We start from the raw sequence: 16,473 nt of genomic DNA, 5'->3' as shown, positions 1-16,473 counted from the left end.
AGGACGCCATTTTGTTTTCCTTGGGGTCTCTGTGGAGACATTTTGGGGTCTTTAGGGTCTCTGGGGACGCCATATTGGGGTCCTTTGGGGTCTCTGGGGACATTCCTTAGGGATGCCATTTTAGGGTCCTTTTGGGGTCTCTAGGGAACTTTTAGGGTCTTTGGGGTCTCTAGGGTTGCCATTTTGTTTCCCTTGGGCTCTGTGGGGACGCCATTTTGGGGTCTTTGGGGTCCCTTGGGACGCCATTTTGTTTTCCTTTGGGTCTCCATGTACGTTTTAGGGTCTTTGGGGTCTCTGTGGACATTTAGGGTCTTTAGGGTCTCTAGGGACGCCATTTTGTTTTCCTTGGGGTCTGTATGTACGTTTTAGGGTCTTTGGGGTCCCTTGGACGCCATTTTGGGGTTCTTGGTCTCTGTGTGGACATTTTAGGGTCTTTAGGGTCTCTAGGGATGCCATTTTGGGGTCCTTGGGCTCTGTGGGGACGCCATTTTGGGGTCTTTTAGGGTCTCTGGGGACATTTTAGGGTCTTTGGGGTCTCTGGGGGACGCCATTTTGGGGTTCTTGGTGTCTCTATGGACATTTTAGGGTCTTTGGGGTCTCTGAGGACGCCATCTTGTTTTCCTTGGGTTCTGTGGGGACGCCATTTTGGGTCCTTTTGGGTCTCTGTGGACATTTAGGGTTTTGGGGGTCTATGGGGACGCCATTTTGGGGTACTTCGGGTCTCTGTGGGGACATTTTAGGGTCTTTAGGGTCTCTGGGGACGCCATTTTGTTTCCCTTGGGCTCTGTGGGGACACCATTTTGGGTTCTTTTAGGGTCTCTGAGGACATTTTAGGGTCTTTGGGGTCCCTTGGATGCCATTTTGGGGTTCTTGGTGTCTCTGGGGACATTTTAGGGTCTTTGGGATCTCTGAGGACGCCATTTTGTTTCCCTTGGGCTCTGTGGGACGCCATTTTGGGTTCTTTTAGGGTCTCTGGGGACCTTTTAGGGTCTTTGGGGTCTCTGGGGACACCATTTTGTTTCCCTTGTGCTCTGTGGGGACGCCATTTTGGGGTCCTTTGGGGTGTCTGGGGCCTTTTTAGGGTCTTTGGGGTCCCTTGGACACCATTTTGGGGTTCTTGGTGTCTCTATGGACATTTTAGGGTCTTTGGGGTCTCTGAGGACGCCATCTTGTTTTCCTTGGGTTCTGTAGGGACGCCATTTTGGGTTCTGAGGGGACGCCATTTTGGGGTCCTTTTGGGTCTTTGTGGGGACATTTTAGGGTCTTTGGGTCTCTAGGGACGCCATTTTGTTTTCCTTGGGGTCTCTGAGGAAGCCATCTTGTTTTCCTTGGGTTCTGTAGGGACGCCATCTTGTTTTCCTTGGGTTCTGTAGGGACGCCATCTTGTTTTCCTTGGGTTCTGTAGGGACACCATTTTGGGTTCTGAGGGGTCGCCATTTTAGGGTCCTTTGGGTCTCTGTGGGGACATTTTAGGGTCTTTGGGGTCTCTGGGGACGCCATTTTAGGCTCCTTGGGGTCTGTATAGACCTTTTAGTGTTCTTGGGTTCTGTAGGGACGCCATTTTGGGGTCCCTGAGGTCTCTGGGGACGCCATTTTGGTTTCCTTGGCCTCTGAGGGGCCGCCATTTTGGGGTTTCTGGGGCCGCCATTTTGGGGTTTATGGGGCCGCCATTTTGGGGTTTCTGGGGCCGCCATTTTGGTTTCCTTATGCTCTCTTGGGTCTTTTTAGGGTCTCTGGGGTCCAGCTACCCAACCCAAACACCCCCCATTGGCCCTATAGGGTCTGGATATCCATCCCATATACCCCCATTGACCCCATAGGGTATTAATCCCATATCCCCCCCATTGACCCCATAGGGTATTAATCCCATATCCCCCCCATTGACCCCATAGGGTATTAATCCCATATCCCCCCATTGACCCTATAGGGCACTAACCCCATGGACCCCATAGGGTATTAATCCCATATACCCCCATTGATCCCATAGGGTACCCATCCCATATACCCCCATTGACCCTATAGGGTACCCATCCCATATACCCCCATTGACCCCATAGGGTACCCATCCCATATTCTCCCTATTGACCCTATATGGCATTAATCCCATTGACCCCATAGGGTATTAATCCCATATACCCCCATTGACCCTATACGGCATTAGTCCCATTGACCCTATAGGGCATTAATCCCATTGACCCCATAGGGCACTAACCCCATTGACCCCATAGGGCATTAATCCCATAGACCCTATGTGGCACTAACCCCACTGACCCCATAGGGCATTAATCCCATTGACCCCATAGGGCATTAATCCCATTGACCCTATATGGCACTAACCCCATTGACCCCATAGGGTATTAATCCCATATACCCCCCATTGACCCTATAGGGTATCCATCCCATATACCCCCATTGACCCCATAGGGTATTAATCCCATATCCCCCCATTGACCCTATATGGCACTAACCCCATTGACCCCATAGGGTACCCATCCCAAATGCCTCCCATTGACCCTATAGAGTGTTAATCCCATATACCCCCCATTGACCCTATAGGGCATTAATCCCATTGACCCCATAGGGTATTAATCCCATATACCCCCCATTGACCCCATAGGGTACCCATCCTATATACCCCCATTGACCCTATATGGCATTAACCCCATTGACCCCATAGGGTACCCATCCCATATACCCCCCATTGACCCTATATGGCATTAATCCCATTGACCCTATAGGGCATTAACCTCATTGACCCCATAGGGTACCCATCCCATATACCCCCCATTGACCCCATAGGGTATTAATCCCATATGCCCCCATTGATCCTATATGGCACTAAACCCATTGACCCCATAGGGCATTAATCCCATTGACCCTATATGGCATTAACCCCATTGACCCCATAGGGTACCAATCCCATATACCCCCCCATTGACCCTATAGGGTCTGGATATCCATCCCATATACCCCTCACTGACCCCATAGGGCATTAATCCCATTGACCCCATAGGGTATTAATCCCATATCCCCCCATTGACCCTATAGGGCACTAACCCCATGGACCCCATAGGGTATTAATCCCATATACCCCCATTGATCCCATAGGGTACCCATCCCATATACCCCTATTGACCCTATAGGGTACCCATCCCATATACCCCCCATTGACCACATAGGGCACTAACCTCATTGACCCTATATGGCACTAACCCCACTGACCCCATAGGGCATTAACCCCATTGACCCCATAGGGTACCCATCCCATATACCCCCATTGACCCCATAGGGTACCCATCCCATATACCCCCCATTGACCCTATAGGGTACCCATCCCATATACCCCCCATTGACCCCATAGGGTATTAATCCGATATACCCCCATTGACCCTATAGGGTACCCATCCCATATACCCCCATTGACCCCATAGGGTATTAATCCCATATCCCCCCATTGACCCTATATGGCACTAACCCCATTGACCCCATAGGGTACCCATCCCAAATGCCTCCCATTGACCCTATAGAGTGTTAATCCCATATACCCCCATTGACCCCATATGGCACTAACCCCATTGACCCCATAGGGTATTAACCCCATGTCCCCCATTGACCCTATAGGGTACCCATCCCATATACCCCCCATTGACACTATAGGGTATTAATCCCATATACCCCCCACTGACCCTATAAGGCATTAATCCCATTGACCCTATCGGGCATTAATCCCATTGACCCCATAGGGCATTAATCATATTGACCCTATAGGGCATTAACCCCATTGACCCCATAGGGCATTAATCCCATTGACCCTATAGGGCATTAACCCCATTGACCCCATAGGGTATTAATCCCATTGACCCTATAGGGCATTAATCCCATTGACCCCATAGGGTATTAATCCCATATACCCCCATTGACCCTATACGGCATTAATCCCATTGACCCTATAGGGCATTAATCCTATTGACCCTATAGGGTACCCATCCCATATACCCCCACTGACCCTATAGGGTCTGGATATCCATCCCATATACCCCCATTGATCCTATAGGGTCCAGATACCCATCTCGTATCTCCCCATTGACCCTATAGAGTACCTATCCTATATCCCCCCATTGACCCTATAGGGTGACCATGAGCTCTCTAAGGTTTTGGGGTCAGGGTATCCATCCCATATACCCCCATTGACCCCATAGGGTCTGGATATCCATCCCATATACCCCCATTGACCCCATAGGGTACCCATCCCATATACCCCCATTGACCCTATATGGCACGAACCCCACTGACCCCATATGGCACTAACCCCACTGACCCCATAGGGTGACGCTGGTGACGCCGGCCGTGCTGCGGTTGGACACGGAGGAGCTGGTTGTACTGGAGGCTCCCGGGTTCTCGTCCGCCATCGACGCCAACATTTTGGTGCAGGATTTTCCCCAAAAGAAAAAAGTGCTTTTCCAGGTCAAAAAACAACTCAACCCCACAGACGGGATGATGGTCACGGCCGCCATTAAGGTACGACCCCATAATGGGGAGCAGATACCCTATAAATACAGCCCTGACCCTATAAATACAGCCCCGACCCTATAAATACAGCCCTGACCCTATAAATACAGCCCCGACCCTATAAATACAGCCCAACCCTATAAATACAGCCCTGACCCTATAAATACAGCCCTGATCCTATAACGACAGCCCTGACCCTATAAATACAGCCCTGATCCTATAAATACAGCCCTGACCCCATAAATACAGCCCTGATCCTATAACTCCAACCCTGACCCTATAAATAACGACGGGATGATGGTCACGGCCGCCATTAAGGTACGACCCCATAACGGGGAGCAGATACACTATAAATACAGCCCCGACCCTATAAATACAGCCCTGATTCTATAAATACAGCCCCGACCCTATAAATACAGCCCCGACCCTATAACTCCAACCCTGACCCTATAACGATGGGATGATGGTCACGGCCGCCATTAAGGTACGACCCCATAATGGGGAGCAGATACCCCATAAATACAGCCCCGACCCTATAAATACAGCCCTGACCCTATAACGACAGCCCCGACCCTATAACTCCAACCCTGACCCTATAACGATGGGATGATGGTCACGGCCACCATTAAGGTACGACCCCATAATGGGGAGCAGATACCCCATAAATACAGCCCTGACCCTATAACGACAGCCCCGACCCTATAACTCCAACCCTGACCCTATAACGATGGGATGATGGTCACGGCCGCCATTAAGGTACGACCCCATAATGGGGATCAGATACCCTATAAATACAGCCCTGATCCTATAAATACAGCCCTGACCCTATAAATACAGCCCTGACCCTATAAATACAGCCCCGACCCTATAAATACAGCCCAACCCTATAAATACAGCCCTGACCCTATAAATACAGCCCTGATCCTATAACGACAGCCCTGACCCTATAAATACAGCCCTGATCCTATAAATACAGCCCTGACCCCATAAATACAGCCCTGATCCTATAACTCCAACCCTGACCCTATAAATAACGACGGGATGATGGTCACGGCCGCCATTAAGGTACGACCCCATAACGGGGAGCAGATACACTATAAATACAGCCCCGACCCTATAAATACAGCCCTGATTCTATAAATACAGCCCCGACCCTATAAATACAGCCCCGACCCTATAACTCCAACCCTGACCCTATAACGATGGGATGATGGTCACGGCCGCCATTAAGGTACGACCCCATAATGGGGAGCAGATACCCCATAAATACAGCCCCGACCCTATAAATACAGCCCTGACCCTATAACGACAGCCCCGACCCTATAACTCCAACCCTGACCCTATAACGATGGGATGATGGTCACGGCCACCATTAAGGTACGACCCCATAATGGGGAGCAGATACCCCATAAATACAGCCCTGACCCTATAACGACAGCCCCGACCCTATAACTCCAACCCTGACCCTATAACGATGGGATGATGGTCACGGCCGCCATTAAGGTATGACCCCATAATGGGGATCAGATACCCTATAAATACAGCCCTGACCCTATAAATACAGCCCTGACCCTATAAATACAGCCCCGACCCTATAAATACAGCCCTGACCCTATAAAAAATACAACCTCGACCCTATAACGATGGGATGATGGTCACGGCCGCCATTAAGGTATGACCCCATAACGGGGATCAGATACCCTATAAATACAGCCCCGAACCTATAAATACAGCCCTGATCCTATAACGACAGCCCTGATCCTATAAATACAGCCCTGAACCTATAAAAAATACAACCTCGACCCTATAACGATGGGATGATGGTCACGGCCGCCATTAAGGTACGACCCCATAATGGGGATCAGATGCCCTATAAATACAGCCCCGACCCTATAAATACAGCCCTGACCCTATAAATACAGTCCGACCCTATAACTCCAACCCCGACCCTATAAATACAGCCCTGACCCTATAACGACGGGATGATGGTCACGGCCGCCATTAAGGTACGACCCCATAACGGGGATCAGATACCCTATAAATACAGCCCTGACCCTATAAATACAGCCCCCACCCTATAAATACAGCCCTGACACTATAAATACAGCCCTGACCCTATAAATACAGCCCTGACCCTATAAATACAGCCCTGATCCTATAAATACAGCCCTGACCCTATAAATACAGCCCTGATCCTATAACGACAGCCCTGACCCTATAAATACAGCCCTGATCCTATAAATACAGCCCTGACCCTATAAATATAGCCCTGACCCTATAAATACAGCCCTGTCCCTATAAATACAGCCCTGATCCTATAAATACAGCCCTGACCCTATAAATATAGCCCTGACCCTATAAATACAGCCCCGACCCTATAAATACAGCCCCGACCCTATAAGTACAGCCCTGATCCTATAAATACAGCCCTGACCCTATAAATACAGCCCCGACCCTATAAATACAGCCCTGACCCTATAAATACAGCCCCGACCCTATAAATACAGCCCTGACCCTATAAATACAGCCCCGACCCTATAAATACAACCCCGACCCTATAACGACAGCCCTGACCCTATAACTACAGCCCTGATCCTATAACGATGGGATGATGGTCACGGCCGCCATTAAGGTATGACCCCATAACAGGGAGCAGATACCCTATAAATACAGCCCTGACACTATAAATACAGCCCTGATCCTATAAATACAGCCCTGACCCCATAAATACAGCCCTGACCCTATAAATACAGCCCTGACCCTATAACGACAGCCTTGACCCTATAACGACAGCCCTGATCCTATAAATACAGCCCTGATCCTATAAATACAGCCCTGACCCTATAAATACAGCCCTGACCCTATAACTACAGCCCTGACCCTATAACGACAGCCCTGACCCCATAAATACAGCCCTGACCCTATAAATACAGCCCCGACCCTATAAATACAGCCCTGACCCTATAAATACTGCCCCGACCCTATAAATACAGCCCCGACCCTATAGATACAGCCCTGACCCTATAAATACAGCCCTGACCCTATAACTCCAACCTCGACCCTATAACTCCAACCCTGACCCTATAACAATGGGATGATGGTCACGGCCGCCATTAAGGTATGACCCCATAATGGGGATCAGATACCCTATAAATACAGCCCCGACCCTATAAATACAGCCCTGACACTATAACTCCAACCCCGACCCTATAAAAAATACAACCTCGACCCTATAACGATGGGATGATGGTCACGGCCGCCATTAAGGTATGACCCCATAACGGGGAGCAGATACCCTATAAATACAGCCCCGACCCTATAAATACAGCCCTGACCCTATAAATACAGCCCTGACCCTATAAATACAACCCTGACCCTATAAATACAGCCCCGACCCTATAAATACAACCCTGACCCTATAAATACAGCCCCGACCCTATAAATACAGCCCTGACCCTATAAATACAGCCCTGACCCTATAAATACAGCCCTGATCCTATAAACACAGCCCTGACCCTATAACTCCAACCCTGACCCTATAACGATGGGATGATGGTCACGGCCGCCATTAAGGTACGACCCCATAAAGGGGCTCTGATACACTATAAATACAGCCCCGACCCTATAAATACAGCCCTGACCCTATAAATACAACCCTGACCCTATAAATACAGCCCTGACCCTATAAAAAATACAACCTCGACCCTATAACGATGGGATGATGGTCACGGCCAACATTAAGGTACGACCCCATAACGAGGAGCAGATACCCTATAAATACAGCCCCGACCCTATAAATACAGCCCTGATCCTATAAATACAGCCCCGACCCTATAAATACAGCCCTGACCCTATAAATACAGCCCTGACCCTATAAATACAACCCTGACCCTATAAATACAGCCCCGACCCTATAAATACAACCCTGACCCTATAAATACAGCCCCGACCCTATAAATACAGCCCTGACCCTATAAATACAGCCCTGATCCTATAAACACAGCCCTGACCCTATAACTCCAACCCTGACCCTATAACGATGGGATGATGGTCACGGCCGCCATTAAGGTACGACCCCATAAAGGGGCTCTGATACACTATAAATACAGCCCCGACCCTATAAATACAGCCCTGACCCTATAAATACAACCCTGACCCTATAAATACAGCCCTGATCCTATAAATACAGCCCTGATCCTATAAATACAGCCCTGACCCTATAAATAACGACGGGATGATGGTCACGGCCGCCATTATGGTACGACCCCATAATGGGGCTCTGATACCCTATAAATACAGCCCTGACCCTATAAATACAGCCCCGACCCTATAAATACAGCCCTGACCCTATAAATACAGCCCCGACCCTATAAATACAGCCCTGACCCTATAAATACAGCCCCGACCCTATAAATACAGCCCTGACCCTATAAATACAGCCCCGACCCTATAAATACAGCCCCGACCCTATAAATACAGCCCTGACCCTATAAATACAGCCCCGACCCTATAACGATGGGATGATGGTCACGGCCGCCATTAAGGTATGACCCCATAACGGGGAGCAGATACCATATAAATACAGCCCTGACCCTATAAATACAGCCCTGACCCTATAAATGCAGCCCTGACCCAATAAATACAGCCCCGACCCTATAACTACAGCCCTGACCCTATAAATACAGCCCTGACCCTATAAATACAGCCCCGACCCTATAAATACAGCCCTGACCCTATAAATACAGCCCCGACCCTATAAATACAGCCCTGATCCTATAAATACAGCCCTGACCCTATAAATACAGCCCTGACCCTATAACTACAGCCCTGATCCTATAACAATGGGATGATGGTCACGGCCGCCATTAAGGTACGACCCCATAATGGGGAGCAGATACCCTATAAATACAGCCCTGACCCTATGAATACAGCCCTGATCCTATAAATACAGCCCTGACCCTATAAATACAGCCCCGACCCTATAAATACAGCCCTGATCCTATAAATACAGCCCTGACCCTATAAATACAGCCCTGACCCTATAAATACAGCCCTGATCCTATGAATACAGCCCCGACCCTATAAATACAGCCCCGATCCTATAAATACAGCCCCGACCCTATAAATACAGCCCCAACCCTATAAATACAGCCCTGATCCTATAAATACAGCCCTGACCCTATAAATACAGCTCCGACCCTATAAATACAGCCCTGACCCTATAAATACAGCCCCGACCCTATAAATACAGCCCTGACCCTATAAATACAGCCCAACCATATAAATACAGCCCCGACCCTATAAATACAGCCCTGATCCTATAAATACAGCCACGACCCTATAAATACAGCCCTGACCCTATAAATACAGCCCTGATCCTATAAATACAGCCCTGACCCTATAAATACAGCCCCGACCCTATAAATACAGCCCTGATCCTATAAATACAGCCCTGACCCTATAAATACAGCCCTGACCCTATAAATACAGCCCCGACCCTATAAATACAGCCCAACCCTATAAATACAGCCCTGACCCTATAAATACAGCCCTGATCCTATAACGACAGCCCTGACCCTATAAATACAGCCCTGATCCTATAAATACAGCCCTGACCCCATAAATACAGCCCTGATCCTATAACTCCAACCCTGACCCTATAAATAACGACGGGATGATGGTCACGGCCGCCATTAAGGTACGACCCCATAACGGGGAGCAGATACACTATAAATACAGCCCCGACCCTATAAATACAGCCCTGATTCTATAAATACAGCCCCGACCCTATAAATACAGCCCCGACCCTATAACTCCAACCCTGACCCTATAACGATGGGATGATGGTCACGGCCGCCATTAAGGTACGACCCCATAATGGGGAGCAGATACCCCATAAATACAGCCCCGACCCTATAAATACAGCCCTGACCCTATAACGACAGCCCCGACCCTATAACTCCAACCCTGACCCTATAACGATGGGATGATGGTCACGGCCACCATTAAGGTACGACCCCATAATGGGGAGCAGATACCCCATAAATACAGCCCTGACCCTATAACGACAGCCCCGACCCTATAACTCCAACCCTGACCCTATAACGATGGGATGATGGTCACGGCCGCCATTAAGGTACGACCCCATAATGGGGATCAGATACCCTATAAATACAGCCCTGATCCTATAAATACAGCCCTGACCCTATAAATACAGCCCTGACCCTATAAATACAGCCCCGACCCTATAAATACAGCCCAACCCTATAAATACAGCCCTGACCCTATAAATACAGCCCTGATCCTATAACGACAGCCCTGACCCTATAAATACAGCCCTGATCCTATAAATACAGCCCTGACCCCATAAATACAGCCCTGATCCTATAACTCCAACCCTGACCCTATAAATAACGACGGGATGATGGTCACGGCCGCCATTAAGGTACGACCCCATAACGGGGAGCAGATACACTATAAATACAGCCCCGACCCTATAAATACAGCCCTGATTCTATAAATACAGCCCCGACCCTATAAATACAGCCCCGACCCTATAACTCCAACCCTGACCCTATAACGATGGGATGATGGTCACGGCCGCCATTAAGGTACGACCCCATAATGGGGAGCAGATACCCCATAAATACAGCCCCGACCCTATAAATACAGCCCTGACCCTATAACGACAGCCCCGACCCTATAACTCCAACCCTGACCCTATAACGATGGGATGATGGTCACGGCCACCATTAAGGTACGACCCCATAATGGGGAGCAGATACCCCATAAATACAGCCCTGACCCTATAACGACAGCCCCGACCCTATAACTCCAACCCTGACCCTATAACGATGGGATGATGGTCACGGCCGCCATTAAGGTATGACCCCATAATGGGGATCAGATACCCTATAAATACAGCCCTGACCCTATAAATACAGCCCCGACCCTATAAATACAGCCCTGACCCTATAAAAAATACAACCTCGACCCTATAACGATGGGATGATGGTCACGGCCGCCATTAAGGTATGACCCCATAACGGGGATCAGATACCCTATAAATACAGCCCCGAACCTATAAATACAGCCCTGATCCTATAACGACAGCCCTGATCCTATAAATACAGCCCTGAACCTATAAAAAATACAACCTCGACCCTATAACGATGGGATGATGGTCACGGCCGCCATTAAGGTACGACCCCATAATGGGGATCAGATGCCCTATAAATACAGCCCCGACCCTATAAATACAGCCCTGACCCTATAAATACAGTCCGACCCTATAACTCCAACCCCGACCCTATAAATACAGCCCTGACCCTATAACGACGGGATGATGGTCACGGCCGCCATTAAGGTACGACCCCATAACGGGGATCAGATACCCTATAAATACAGCCCTGACCCTATAAATACAGCCCCCACCCTATAAATACAGCCCTGACACTATAAATACAGCCCTGACCCTATAAATACAGCCCTGACCCTATAAATACAGCCCTGATCCTATAAATACAGCCCTGACCCTATAAATACAGCCCTGATCCTATAACGACAGCCCTGACCCTATAAATACAGCCCTGATCCTATAAATACAGCCCTGACCCTATAAATATAGCCCTGACCCTATAAATACAGCCCTGTCCCTATAAATACAGCCCTGATCCTATAAATACAGCCCTGACCCTATAAATATAGCCCTGACCCTATAAATACAGCCCCGACCCTATAAATACAGCCCCGACCCTATAAGTACAGCCCTGATCCTATAAATACAGCCCTGACCCTATAAATACAGCCCCGACCCTATAAATACAGCCCTGACCCTATAAATACAGCCCCGACCCTATAAATACAGCCCTGACCCTATAAATACAGCCCCGACCCTATAAATACAACCCCGACCCTATAACGACAGCCCTGACCCTATAACTACAGCCCTGATCCTATAACGATGGGATGATGGTCACGGCCGCCATTAAGGTATGACCCCATAACAGGGAGCAGATACCCTATAAATACAGCCCTGACACTATAAATACAGCCCTGATCCTATAAATACAGCCCTGACCCCATAAATACAGCCCTGACCCTATAAATACAGCCCTGACCCTATAACGACAGCCTTGACCCTATAACGACAGCCCTGATCCTATAAATACAGCCCTGATCCTATAAATACAGCCCTGACCCTATAAATACAGCCCTGACCCTATAACTACAGCCCTGACCCTATAACGACAGCCCTGACCCCATAAATACAGCCCTGACCCTATAAATACAGCCCCGACCCTATAAATACAGCCCTGACCCTATAAATACTGCCCCGACCCTATAAATACAGCCCCGACCCTATAGATACAGCCCTGACCCTATAAATACAGCCCTGACCCTATAACTCCAACCTCGACCCTATAACTCCAACCCTGACCCTATAACAATGGGATGATGGTCACGGCCGCCATTAAGGTATGACCCCATAATGGGGATCAGATACCCTATAAATACAGCCCCGACCCTATAAATACAGCCCTGACACTATAACTCCAACCCCGACCCTATAAAAAATACAACCTCGACCCTATAACGATGGGATGATGGTCACGGCCGCCATTAAGGTATGACCCCATAACGGGGAGCAGATACCCTATAAATACAGCCCCGACCCTATAAATACAGCCCTGACCCTATAAATACAGCCCTGACCCTATAAATACAACCCTGACCCTATAAATACAGCCCCGACCCTATAAATACAACCCTGACCCTATAAATACAGCCCCGACCCTATAAATACAGCCCTGACCCTATAAATACAGCCCTGACCCTATAAATACAGCCCTGATCCTATAAACACAGCCCTGACCCTATAACTCCAACCCTGACCCTATAACGATGGGATGATGGTCACGGCCGCCATTAAGGTACGACCCCATAAAGGGGCTCTGATACACTATAAATACAGCCCCGACCCTATAAATACAGCCCTGACCCTATAAATACAACCCTGACCCTATAAATACAGCCCTGACCCTATAAAAAATACAACCTCGACCCTATAACGATGGGATGATGGTCACGGCCAACATTAAGGTACGACCCCATAACGAGGAGCAGATACCCTATAAATACAGCCCCGACCCTATAAATACAGCCCTGATCCTATAAATACAGCCCCGACCCTATAAATACAGCCCTGACCCTATAAATACAGCCCTGACCCTATAAATACAACCCTGACCCTATAAATACAGCCCCGACCCTATAAATACAACCCTGACCCTATAAATACAGCCCCGACCCTATAAATACAGCCCTGACCCTATAAATACAGCCCTGATCCTATAAACACAGCCCTGACCCTATAACTCCAACCCTGACCCTATAACGATGGGATGATGGTCACGGCCGCCATTAAGGTACGACCCCATAAAGGGGCTCTGATACACTATAAATACAGCCCCGACCCTATAAATACAGCCCTGACCCTATAAATACAACCCTGACCCTATAAATACAGCCCTGATCCTATAAATACAGCCCTGATCCTATAAATACAGCCCTGACCCTATAAATAACGACGGGATGATGGTCACGGCCGCCATTAAGGTACGACCCCATAAAGGGGCTCTGATACACTATAAATACAGCCCCGACCCTATAAATACAGCCCTGACCCTATAAATACAGCCCCGACCCTATAAATACAGCCCCGACCCTATAAATACAGCCCTGACCCTATAAATACAGCCCCGACCCTATAACGATGGGATGATGGTCACGGCCGCCATTAAGGTATGACCCCATAACGGGGAGCAGATACCATATAAATACAGCCCTGACCCTATAAATACAGCCCTGACCCTATAAATGCAGCCCTGACCCAATAAATACAGCCCCGACCCTATAACTACAGCCCTGACCCTATAAATACAGCCCTGACCCTATAAATACAGCCCCGACCCTATAAATACAGCCCTGACCCTATAAATACAGCCCCGACCCTATAAATACAGCCCTGATCCTATAAATACAGCCCTGACCCTATAAATACAGCCCTGACCCTATAACTACAGCCCTGATCCTATAACAATGGGATGATGGTCACGGCCGCCATTAAGGTACGACCCCATAATGGGGAGCAGATACCCTATAAATACAGCCCTGACCCTATGAATACAGCCCTGATCCTATAAATACAGCCCTGACCCTATAAATACAGCCCTGACCCTATAAATACAGCCCCGACCCTATAAATACAGCCCTGATCCTATAAATACAGCCCTGACCCTATAAATACAGCCCTGACCCTATAAATACAGCCCTGATCCTATGAATACAGCCCCGACCCTATAAATACAGCCCCGATCCTATAAATACAGCCCCGACCCTATAAATACAGCCCCAACCCTATAAATACAGCCCTGATCCTATAAATACAGCCCTGACCCTATAAATACAGCTCCGACCCTATAAATACAGCCCTGACCCTATAAATACAGCCCCGACCCTATAAATACAGCCCTGACCCTATAAATACAGCCCAACCATATAAATACAGCCCCGACCCTATAAATACAGCCCTGATCCTATAAATACAGCCACGACCCTATAAATACAGCCCTGACCCTATAAATACAGCCCTGATCCTATAAATACAGCCCTGACCCTATAAATACAGCCCCGACCCTATAAATACAGCCCTGATCCTATAAATACAGCCCTGACCCTATAAATACAGCCCTGACCCTATAAATACAGCCCTGATCCTATAAATACAGCCCCGACCCTATAAATACAGCCCCGACCCTATAAATACAGCCCTGATCCTATAAATACAGCCCTGATCCTATAAATACAGCCCCGACCCTATAAATACAGCCCTGACCCTATAAATACAGCCCCGACCCTATAAATACAGCCCTGATCCTATAAATACAGCCCTGACCCTATAACTCCAACCCCGACCCTATAAAAAATACAACCTCGACCCTATAACGATGGGATGATGGTCACGGCCGCCATTAAGGTATGACCCCATAACGGGGAGCAGATACCCTATAAATACAGCCCCGACCCTATAAATACAGCCCTGACCCTATAAATACAGCCCCGACCCTATAAATACAGCCCTGACCCTATAAATACAGCCCCGACACTATAAATACAGCCCTGACCCTATAAATACAGCCCTGACCCTATAACGACAGCCCTGACCCTATAAATACTGCCCTGACCCTATAAATACAGCCCTGACCCTATAAATACAGCCCTGATCCTATAAATACAGCCCTGACCCTATAAATACAGCTCCGACCCTATAAATACAGCCCTGACCCTATAAGTACAGCCCCGACCCTATAAATACAGCCCTGACCCTATAAATACAGCCCCGACCCTATAAATACAGCCCTGATCCTATAAATACAGCCCCGACCCTATAAATACAGCCCGACCCTATAACTACAACCCCAAACCCATAAAACTACCCCGACCCTATAACTGCAACCCCAACCCTATAACTCCAACCTAAACCCCAACCCTAAATCTTACCCCAACCCTATAACTCCAACCTAAACTCCAACCCTAAATCTAACCCCAATCCCGACCCTATAACACCAACCTAAACCCCAACCCTAAATCTTACCCCAACCCTATAACTACAACCTAAACCCCAACCCTAAATCTTACACCAATCCTATAACTCCAACCTAAACCCCAACCCTAAATCTAACCCCAACCCCAACCCTATAACTCCAACCTAAACCCCAACCCTAAATCTTACCCCAGCCCTATAACTACAACCTAAACCCCAACCCTAAATCTAACCCCAATCCCGACCCTATAACTACAACCCAAACCCCAACCCTAAATCTAACCCCAACCCCAACCCTATAACTACAACCTAAACCCCAACCCTAAATCTAACCCCAACCCTATAACTACAACCTAAAC

General features: G+C 48.3%; 1 protein-coding gene across 1 annotated transcript in view; it reads left to right on the top strand.

The window, feature by feature from the left end:
- Positions 1–16,473, top strand: part of C3 (complement C3) — a 105,247-nt gene that overhangs the window by 8,398 nt on the left and 80,376 nt on the right. The window contains exon 2 of the mRNA XM_085534836.1: positions 4,326–4,518. Coding sequence (XP_085390962.1) covers positions 4,326–4,518 — 193 coding nt within the window. The remainder of the gene's footprint in view (positions 1–4,325; positions 4,519–16,473) is intronic.

The sequence above is a fragment of the Coturnix japonica genome, unplaced genomic scaffold (assembly GCF_054131305.1).
Source record: "Coturnix japonica strain WE unplaced genomic scaffold, WE-NBRP24 Scf101, whole genome shotgun sequence".
NCBI lineage: Eukaryota > Metazoa > Chordata > Aves > Galliformes > Phasianidae > Coturnix > Coturnix japonica.
Note: the sequence above shows the minus strand (reverse complement) of the source record. Positions and strands in the feature narration are given on the sequence as shown.